The 10,545-nt window shown below is 46.4% G+C and overlaps 2 protein-coding genes across 2 annotated transcripts; one reads left to right on the top strand and one right to left on the bottom strand.

The window, feature by feature from the left end:
• Positions 1 to 1,627: 1,627 nt before the first annotated feature.
• Positions 1,628 to 5,807, top strand: LOC4324773 (serine hydroxymethyltransferase 7). Its single transcript, XM_015766253.3, has 4 exons — positions 1,628 to 2,982; positions 4,338 to 4,740; positions 5,148 to 5,249; positions 5,347 to 5,807. Exons 1-4 carry the CDS (start codon positions 1,909 to 1,911, stop codon positions 5,568 to 5,570), a joined length of 1,803 nt encoding a protein of 600 aa, XP_015621739.1. The 5' UTR covers positions 1,628 to 1,908; the 3' UTR covers positions 5,571 to 5,807.
• A 2,097-nt stretch (positions 5,808 to 7,904) lies between these two features.
• LOC4324774 (uncharacterized) lies at positions 7,905 to 9,371 on the bottom strand. The gene is made up of 2 exons (XM_015776890.3): positions 8,994 to 9,371; positions 7,905 to 8,838 (listed from the first exon to the last, which is right to left on the bottom strand). Exons 1-2 carry the CDS (start codon positions 9,318 to 9,320, stop codon positions 8,209 to 8,211), a joined length of 957 nt encoding a protein of 318 aa, XP_015632376.1. The 5' UTR covers positions 9,321 to 9,371; the 3' UTR covers positions 7,905 to 8,208.
• Between the last annotated feature and the right edge of the window lie 1,174 nt (positions 9,372 to 10,545).

Below are 10,545 nucleotides of genomic sequence, written 5' to 3' on the forward strand. Positions count from 1 at the left end.
GCGAAAAAGATTAGTCCTGATAATAAACATTGTTTGATGTAAACCCAGCTGGTACAGTACTGTACTACTGCTACCACCTTTATCCTAAAATATAGAATGAGACTCACTATTGGACTATGAATCTGGATATACTTTATGTCCGTATTCATAGTCGATAGGTCTCATCGTTACTATATTTTGAGTCGGAGGGAGTATTTTTGAAAGGATCCCTCCTGGTACTTCTGTTTTCACTGAAGAGGTTGGTACGTTTGCTAGCTAACTGCTGTGTGCAAAGGAATTGGATACGAGGTACTGGAATTCCGCTTTCCTGAAAGTATAGAAAAGGTGCGCATTATTGGAGGATAATCTATCTCGTATCTGTTTTTTTTTTTGGCAAAGAATACAAATATTGCCTTCATACGCCACTGAATTTTTCCCAAAAATGTAAGCTGATTCATCATTCATCCACCATATCCATGGTGTGCAAGAATGCAAAGCGCAGGGATGTCCCAATCTGTGACATGTGCAGGCACTAGCACATCAAACGCAAGCTTATCCAACTTAAAAAAAATGGACACTAACTCATAATATTTTTATTGAGTTCTTAAAAAAACTCATAATATCGCAACGAAACCCGGACGCTTTACATGTGCATCACGTTGGACCGCCGTGATCTTAGAAACAGGGCCAAAGTTCTTCTGTACAGTACTACCGGTCTACTCCACGGTGTCACTGTCACCCCAGAAACCTAGTAAAAGGGAAGAACTGCCTTGTTTTAGTTTAGTGCTATTCTAACTTTGTCATTTTTGTATTAAAAAAATTGTCATTTTTAGTAGCTATAGAAAGAATTTGGTTATTGCCAGAACTTTTGGCAAAAAAAAAAAAAAGATTAGCCCTTCGTTTCGTTACTACCAAAGCTATACGTTATAGAATCAAATAAGTCAAATAATTAGCAATGCCAATGTCTTAGCTAACCAAGCAGACGGCTAATATTTGGAAATTATCTATGAATTTACCTAGTTTCATCGTCCAAAAATAACTTCGTAGCAATACAAAGATAAAATAATAAGAATGTTTTCTACTTTGTTCATAGGGGTGAGGGTACGTTCGTTGTGAGTGTCTACGTTGTACTGTGTAATTAATACAAAGATAAAATAATAAGAATGTTTTCTACTTTGTTTATAGGGGTGAGGGTACGTTCGTGTGAGTGTCTACGTTGTACTGTGTAATTTTTTTTAAAAATATACTATATTAAAATTACAATTGATCCCACTGTATCGAGTTTAATTTATCCTTCATTTTTACTAACTTTTTTTTCTTGTCATGTAACAAATTTTACCTGCAGTATGTCGGAAGTCAATCGTCGATTCGTCGACACGGCCCAGAAAAAGGGCCCAGCCCACACGGGGTAGCCCGACCGGCACGTGTCGGCGGCAGGTGCGTCGACCACCTCCCAGCCGGTTTCCCGTCCAGGTTCTTCCCCCCGTCGTCCGTGCTCCATGCTCCAAGCCGCATCCGCGTCTCTCGTCACGCCCACACCACCACCCACCAACCCTCCCCTTCCGTCTTCATCAATAGTAGTACGCCTCCCCTAAAAACAAAACAAAGAGAAGTCCACCACACATCCCCCCCCCCCCTTCCCCTCCTCACCTTCCCTTCTCCGGTTCTCAGATTCCACCCAATCCGCCGCTGCGTCGCGTGTGCTGTTCGGCGAAATTCCAAGCCCCAATTCCCCACATCTCATGGTTCTCTCTCCCATCGCCTCCGCCGACGTCGACCGCCTCCTTTGCTGCTGTCGCCGGTGTTGTTGCTGTCGCCGGTGTTGTTGTTGTTGAGGGGGTAACGGTGGTGGTGGTGGTGGTGGTGAGGGGTTAGAGGGGCTAGGGTTGCGGATTTGCGGCCAATTGGTTGGGGGATTTCGAAGGGGGAATGGATCTCTCGCGGCCGGAATCGTCGGACCTGTCGCTGGGTTTCCACTCGCTCGGCCACGCCCGCGGGCACGCGGTCACGGGGCCGCTGCGGCTGTTCGATGACATGGAGGACGCCAAGCCGGAGAAGAGCGTCGGTGGCGGCGGAGGAGGAGGGGGAGGAGGAGGCGAGGAGGAGGATGGGGAGGAAGGGGGCGACCAGCACTTCTCCCTCCTCGGCCACGCGCTCTGCGTCAAGCGTCCACGCCGCGCGCTCTACGGAGGCGGAGGCGGAGGCGGGGCAGGAGGTGGAGGAGGAGGAGGAGGGGAGGCGTCCTCCTGCTCGTCTTCCTCCTCGTCGCTGCACCCGGCGAAGCGGCAGGCGACGGCGGAGCGCGGCGCGGATCTGGAGGCCCGCCGCGGCGCCGTCCGCGCGTGGGGCAACCAGGCGCTGGCGGAGGCCGACCCGGACGTGCACGCGCTGATGGAGCTCGAGCGCGACCGCCAGGTGCGCGGGATCGAGCTGATCGCGTCGGAGAACTTCGTCTGCCGCGCGGTGCTCGAGGCGCTCGGCAGCCACCTCACCAACAAGTACTCTGAGGGCCATCCCGGGGCTCGGTACTATGGCGGGAACCAGCACATCGACGGCATCGAGCGCCTCTGCCATGAGCGCGCCCTCGCCGCCTTCGGTCTCGACCCCGCCTGCTGGGGGGTCAACGTCCAGCCATACTCCTGCACCTCTGCAAACCTAGCTGTTTACACAGGTCTCCTCCTGCCCAAGGACCGTATCATGGGGCTCGAGCCGCCTTCCGGTGGCCATGTCAGCCACGGGTACTACACACCAAGTGGTAAGAAGGTGTCTGGAGCATCCATATTCTTCGAGAGCTTGTCGTACAAGGTGAATCCGCAGACTGGGTATATTGATTACGACAAGCTTGAGGAGCGGGCAATGGATTTCCACCCTAAGATTCTCATATGTGGTGGGAGCTCATACCCCAGGGAGTGGGATTTTGCACGGATGAGGCTCATTGCTGATAAGTGCGGTGCGGTGCTCATGTGCGATATGGCACATATCAGCGGGCTTGTTGCGGCCAAGGTAAATAACTACCATAAAGGATCATTTATTTATGTTGTATGAAATGTAGCAGAATTACTCAAATCACGACTGAAAAGCCTAGTTGTTAGTATGGTTTGCTGCTAGCTGCCCAGAAACGTGTTGAAGAAGAGTTTCAATCTTTGGCTACCTTCATTACCTGGCTATCTGTTAAGTCCTGTTGATTTGAACCATTCAACATCACAATGCAAGATTTTCTTTATCATGTTTCTAATGTGACGATTAGGCTGATACTATAGTCCTGATGAAACTATTTTGCAGTCAGTTATCAATGTATCGTATTCAAACTGAGTTTGAGCATAGTAATCATAGAACATTTTTATTTTTAGAGAACCTAAGGTTACATTTCTAGTCATGTTCACATAAGTTAAAGATAACTACTACAGAATTATATTTTCTGTGAGTCAACGTTGATCCATGCTAGTTCTGGGATTTTCCCCTGGTGATGGAAATCATGCTGATGAACTAAGTTACTAGCACATGTTATCGCTATTAACCACAATATTCAAACTGAGTTGATACTGTAGTCCTGAAGAAACTATTTTGCAGCTAGTTATGTATCATATTCAAACTGAGTTTGAACATAGTTTATCATAGAACATTTTGATCTTTAGGGAACCTAAGGCAGGAGTAACATTTCTAGTCATGTTTACATCTGTTAAAGATAACTATATAACTATATTTTCTGCGAGTCCACATCGATTCGTGCTAGCTTATGGGGTTTTCCCCTGGTGATGGAAATCATGCTGATGAACTAAGTTACTAGCATGTGTTATCGTTATTAACCGCAATATCTTATCAATATTCATTCCATTAAGAAACTGCAGTCTCCATGTACGTCTTACTGCTGTTTTAATATTAATACACAATATAATATTTTCAAAGCATTTTTCAATGTCATTTTTATATGGCAACTTGAGATAGTTTCACATATATGTTATGTCAAACTTTGAGAATGATGACTAGGTTATACATTTAGAAACATATAGAATAGCTTTTGTTAGAATTATCCTTAATCAGTTTGTTGCATTTTTCATGTTTGCTTAGATGCTACCTACACTTGCTACTCTTCAGAAATGTTTTATTTCCTTAATGTGTGGCATCATTGTGTGAAGCCGGGGGTCTGCCCCCTGAATCAAAATAAATAACTACAAAAGTTCTTAGTTGGTTCTACTGCTAAATCTAGCTAGTTCAATGTTCTTGATGTTCATATTGTAATAGTGATATTGTTGCATGCTCCTTACTGTTGCGAGATTCTTATTTATACAAGATGCTCATACTGTGGTTGCTGAGCATTTATTGACTACTGACAGTTTATTTCTTGTTAACTTTTGCAGGAATGCCGTAGTCCCTTTGATTACTGTGATGTGGTTACATCAACTACTCACAAGAATCTGAGAGGTCCTAGAGGTGGTATAATATTTTTCAGGAGAGGGAAAAACTTAAGGAGGCGTACTGGATCTTTTTCTCAAGCGGATGAGAATGATTATGACTTCGAGGACAGGATAAATTTTGCAGTTTTCCCTTCAATGCAAGGAGGACCCCATAATAATCATATTGCAGCCTTGGCGATAACTCTGAAGCAAGTAGCAACACCTGAATACAAAGCATACATCATACAAGTTAAGAAAAATGCCCAAGCTTTGGCATCAGCCTTACTCAGAAGAAAATGCAGATTGGTTACTGGTGGCACCGATAACCACTTGGTACTTTGGGACCTCAGAAATTTAGGCTTGACTGGTATAATTCTGCCTACTGTTTTCTTAATTAATCTGTTTGTAAACTTGTGATCAGGGGGTGTGTTAATTTCATAGTGGGTGCCTGGAAACTGAAATATCTCTGCTATGCTAATGTAGCTTAGCACTTAGTTTTTGGAAAAAAAGTCTATACGTACTTAGTTTTTCTTATTAAATTCTTACTAACTCTGACGTGTGTCATGCTATGAGTACATCTAGTTATGTTATAACTTCCATCTAGATAAACGAAACGGTTGATATCATCGTTTGTAAGAGTTTTGTAAAAAAAAATCCATTCTTTAATTGCTTAAAGTCATGTCTCTAGTACTATTGCTCTTTGACACTTTATTTCTACAATTTAGATGTGGAAATGCATGTGGTTTCTAATGTATTGTGTTCAAATTTTTACAGGAAAGAACTTTGAGAAGGTCTGTGAGGCATGCCACATCTCCATAAATAAGATGCCGATATATGGGGATAATGGCTCAATATCTCCTGGGGGTGTTCGGATTGGTTAGTGCATACACCATGGCTGTTTTTTCTTACTGTTTTGTCATTTCTACATAAAACATAGACTATTGTATTCTACTTACTGTCATGTTACATACAGGAACACCTGCAATGACTACTAGAGGTTGCTTGGAAGATGACTTTGAGGTGATCGCAGATTTCCTCATCAGAGCCACCCAAATAGCTAGTAATCTTATGAAAGAACATGGAAAAATGCAGAAGGAATTCCTGAGAGGCCTACAGAACAATAAAGATATCATAGAACTCCGTAACCAGGTTGAGAATTTTGCATCGCAGTTTGCAATGCCAGGTTTTGATGTATGAGTGTGCATGTATGTGTACATATCTTGGTGAGGTTGTCCAGATTCATCAGGAATTAGCAACCGTTTCACTCTTTGCCGAAGTGTTTCTTTCAACAGGAGCAGAATAGGGAAAGATCGTTTTTTCTTTTGTTGGAAATTGGTCTTGACTGAAGCTGTACATGCATACTTCTGAGTTGTCATTTATGTAACGTATTGAACCTTCATATAACGGCTTTGTATAGGAGATAATTTTCCTCCATGCGTAAGGATCTTAAATCTATTTTGTGTTTATGTCTAGCCTGAACTGTATTGATCCAGATGTTACAGGGTAGTTGTGATATCAGTAGCTGACTTACGTGCGCCCTGCCTGCATGTTGTTGTTGATAACCAGAAGCCCTGAACAACCAAGACATTACAGTGAGACTAGTAGTAACACTATCAGTATAGCACTGACGCATTGACAATAATGGCTGTCAAGATCTGACTATTTGTTGTACTGGAGTACTCCTACTCGCTAAACGCTGTAAGCCAAGCACAGTGCAGGTTGCATCATGGTACTCCCCTGTTCGCTGTATAGGGAGAAACCCATCATGAAGATTTGGTATAGCTGGCATGTTAGGTAGGAGTAGGAGTAGGAGTAGTAGCAGCCTAATTCCGGTTGCAGCTGAGATGGGTTATCATCTCCTCTTTTGACCCTTGCCTGCCGCCTCCCTCGCTCGGTTTTGTTTTTGCCCGTACTTGACCATTGATACGCTTCTTTTCGGCCATGATTTGCTTCGCTCCGGTTTGTTGCCGATCCATGGACATCACATCGGTTTGCTCCGTTTTTCCTCCGTGCAAATGATGGTGTGCGGCGTCCGATCCATCGATCGATCGCCCGATCCGGGGGGCTTAAGGCGAAGAAAGCCACGACACAGGTCCTTTTCTTCAATGCGGAGCAGAAAGCGGCGCAGCTTCCAGCTGCCGTTCCAGAACCCCTTTAATCATTGCGACCATCTGCTCTGCTTCTTGGGACATCAATCCAATCAGACAAACACCAAAAGCCGGAGGAGTAGACTAGCAGGTCGCAGCTGCAGTCGCAGTGTGTGTTGTGTTTTACACTGATGGTGTTCAGTTGCTCATCTCTCTGACTCTCAATCACTCCTCCCGAATCCCTTTTATCTTTCTGGGTGTGTTTAGTTCACGCCAAAATTGAAGGTTGGTTGAAATTGAAATGATGCGACGGAAAAGTTGGAAGTTTGTATGTGTAGGAAAGTTTTAGTGTGATGAAAAAGTTGGAAGTTTGAAGGAGTTTGAAACTAAACTCGGCCTCTGTCTAGCATCTCTCCTGATTAGAGACAATGAAACATTAGTTAAGCTTTCCTTTTGTTGCCTTTTCTTTTCTCATTGAGGGGGATATAAGGAATCTAAACCCCTTTTCTCCCCCTATTCTTGTTCTAGTGGAGTCCTTAATGATGACTTATGAGGAAGTGAGCTCGCCACTACCAGTAAAGAACTGATCACTAGGTATAAGGGACAAAAACAATTGAGAGAGAAAAGAGGGCGAGATCTTGGCATTTCACACTTCCTTTTAAGGTCTTCTCGTTTCTCAGTATCAAGTTTCACAGTGATTGATTAATCACCTAACCTAGAAAAAGAAGTTGCTGATAGCAAATGGATGTGTCTTAGCATAGATTCATCAGTCATCACAAGGGCTTTTTAAGGTTTTTGGTTCAAGCCTATCCCAATTCATGATAGCTGACAGTTCTAATATGAACAAGAGACAATTAGACATACTCACATACCATGTCATTTTAGTATCTATTTTAAAATGAGAGACATAATAAATTACTCCCTCCTTTATAAATTGATCATCATATAATAGAATCTAAAATTTCTCAAATTGATCATTGTATAACTATATGGACAAGGATTTTATAGGAATACAATTAATGCAGTATGAGAGAACGTGTGCGTGCTAGGGTATACTCTTAATTGACATGGAGTTTTAATCGATGCATACATTATGAGAGAATGTATGCATAATATCTTTATTGATGTGATTTAAATTATACTTAGTTTTGGTGTATAAACTTATACGATGATCAATTTATAAAGGAGAAAGTAGTATGGTAGACGTAATTCTCATGCAGATGCTTCATGCTTCCCATGAGAAAGAAAGAATGGGACTCTTGATGCTGAAGCTGGAAGCTACGGTCTACTGGGCGTAGGAGAGAACCAAAGTTTCGGCCATTTTTCGCATTATGGTAGAACTCTGATAGTAGCCCGACCTACGGCACGTCTGCCTCCCCAGGCGAACAAACAAAAGGCGACCCCTTCCGTCGTGCAACTGCAACTGCCTGTGCTACTCCTGCAATGCAACAAGAAAGATTTCCTTTCTCTCTCATCCCCATCATGCCTCTCCTTTCATGGCACCTTTCATGGCAGAGACGCAGCAACAGGATGGAAACAACAGCAGCAGCAGCAACAACAACATCATGAGCAAAATGCTGTGACAGCGACACACTCTGTCTCATCGAGTACCACTAACTACTACTCGTACTCGCTACTGAAGATTATGCTTGCTACTACTACGTACAGTACGAGTACTCTACCACGCGAAGCATGAAGCATTTCATGCCATCATCCATGGCGATGATGATGGTGTTGCAGTCGATCGATCAGTGGCTGCAAAGGTCGGAGAGCTCCTTCCTGCCCTCGACAATGTCGTCGAGGAAGTCGTCGAGCTGGCAGACGAGGCCGTCGGTGCCGGTCCGGAGCACGTCGAGCCACGCCTTGAGCTCGTCGACCTTGTCCTTGACGCCGCCGTCGCCGTCCTCGCACTGCTGCTTGCGGGGGCCCGCCGCCACGGCGCGCTCCACCTCCTCGTGCGCCGCCTCCACGGCGGCGCGCGCGCACCGGAACTCGTACATCCGGATGCCCCCCCGCGCCGCGCCGGCGCTACCGTCGGCGTCGGCCTCCTCCGCCATCCTCTGCTGCAGCATTGCGATGGACGCCACGAACCCGCCGGCGTCCGCGGCGCCATCCGCGGAGCACGGCCCCGCTGCGGCGGCGGCGCAGGAGACGGCGCCGGAGGCGAGGACGAGGAGCAGCAGCGAGCTGGCGTTGTGCAGCGCGTAGAGCAGGCCGCGGAAGCCGTTGAAGCCGCTCAACCTGGCGTCCGCGGCGCGCAGCAGCAGCCGCTCGTCGAGCTGCAGCGACAGCGGCGCGATCCTCGCCTCCGACAGCGCACGGTTCTCCTCCTCCGCCGCCATGGCCTCCCTCCTCGACGCAGAGATCGCCCTCATCACCTGCACCGATCAAACAAATCTCCATAAACACAAAAAAACAGAGCATCCAACAAAGAACACATAGTAGCGATCAATCGATCAAACACACAAACAGAGCAAGAACCACTAATGGCGTGTCGCAGCACAGAAACAAACACGTTTCGCAACCAACCAACCTGGCGAGTGGAGAGAGGGGAAGGGTCCTGGAGCCAGTCATCCATGGCGGCCGCAGCACAAGACGCGGCAGCGCAATACCGCTCGACGGCGGCAAGGCCGACCTTGACGGCGAGGCAAGCCTCCCAGAGCCGCGCGGTCTCGTCCATGTACTCGTCGAGCCACCGCCCACCGGGCGGCAGGTGGAGCTGCCCCACCAGCAGCGTGAGCTGCGAGTGCAGCCCCCTGAGCAGCGCCGCCGCCCGCAGCAGCGCCGGCAGCGACGACAGCCCGCCGCCGCTGCTCAGGTCGTCCAGCCCTCTCGCCAGCGACGTGAAGAAGGCGTTCATGGCGAAATCCCCACAGCAAGAAAGATCGAACACCGGTCGATCGATGCGTCTGGAAGGTCGAGCTCCGGCTGGCTATATATAGCGCGCGGTGCAAGAAGGGCAAGGAGGAGACGATCGGGGAGGAGGAGGAGGAGGCGGGGGGCGTGGAGGGGCAATGATGGGTGTCTAGACGAGGGGGAGAAGGGTGATGATGAGGTTGGGGGGAGGCAGAGGCACAGCCATGGCTGATGTCTCGCTCGCTCGCTCGCTGCTGCTCGCTGTGCTGTGTGCGGTGCTCTGGTCTGGTCTGTGGCTCCGCGCGCGGCGTACGAGCGGGGCGCGTTTAATGGCTGCCTCCTCGCGACACCGCGCGTTGCCGGGTTTCCGGAGGAGGTTAGGCTTAACCGCCGTCTTTCTTCGGTTTCACTGCGGATGTTGTGGGAAACAATTTTAATTTCTAGAGGGCATCCTCGTATTTTTAAAACACAACAGAAACATAGGTAATCATAAAACACGCATACTCATCGCTATAAATAAACACGCACACAATACATCTATAAACATTTTTTAAAAAAGTTACTGTATATACGATTATGTAGCGTTACACAACCAAATCCCATGGTATTTTCTAGCCGTTTCTAACGAAGTAACACGTGACATTCACTATCTGTTAGCAATCGTATAATTATCGTACATATAAATCGTATACATAGCATTTTCGATTTTTGAAACACTAGACCGACATATCCTCGTCAATCATGAACGTCTCACTATCGATGATTACGTCGCCTGCACCGAAAGAATATCACCCATCTTAAGCCTAGAACTTTAATGGGTGATTTGGTTCCGTCACAAGAAAACTAACTAGTTAAACTACGTTTAGTTCGCTAGTTATTTACATATTATCAAAATAATTAGGAAAAGTATAAAAATTTAACGAGATCAAACTCCATAAGCCTACAATATTAATCAAGTTAAATTTTAGAGTGGCATATCACATATTAATATATCTTGTCAGTTTTAAAAAATATTTTATAATGCAAACATAATGTTACTAGTAGAGTTCAAGATCCATTCCCCATGTGTTTTTAGCCATTTCTAGCGCGTACCGCAGGGGGGCGTTGGTGGGGGAGGTTGTTGCTCCATGGGGTGGCCCGCCTACGGTAGGGGGGAAAAACATACCTACCAGATTATCAGCTTTTGGTGAAATTTCTCCACCGGAATATTGCGCTTTCTGCATAGTTCA

Source organism: Oryza sativa, chromosome 1 (assembly GCF_034140825.1).
Source record: "Oryza sativa Japonica Group chromosome 1, ASM3414082v1".
NCBI lineage: Eukaryota > Viridiplantae > Streptophyta > Magnoliopsida > Poales > Poaceae > Oryza > Oryza sativa.

What these genes read in the sequence shown, in the direction of transcription:
- LOC4324773 (XM_015766253.3), top strand. Translation starts at nt 1,909, where the DNA reads ATGGATCTCTCGCGGCCGGAATCGTCGGACCTGTCGCTGGGTTTCCAC. An exon ending in CAGAAATTTAGGCTTGACTG is followed by an intron (nt 4,741 to 5,147) that starts GTATAATTCTGC and finishes AAATTTTTACAG; the next exon opens with GAAAGAACTTTGAGAAGGTC. An exon ending in TCCTGGGGGTGTTCGGATTG is followed by an intron (nt 5,250 to 5,346) that starts GTTAGTGCATAC and finishes TGTTACATACAG; the next exon opens with GAACACCTGCAATGACTACT.
- LOC4324774 (XM_015776890.3), bottom strand. Translation starts at nt 9,320, where the DNA reads ATGAACGCCTTCTTCACGTCGCTGGCGAGAGGGCTGGACGACCTGAGC. An exon ending in CCCCTCTCTCCACTCGCCAG is followed by an intron (nt 8,839 to 8,993) that starts GTTGGTTGGTTG and finishes TGATCGGTGCAG; the next exon opens with GTGATGAGGGCGATCTCTGC.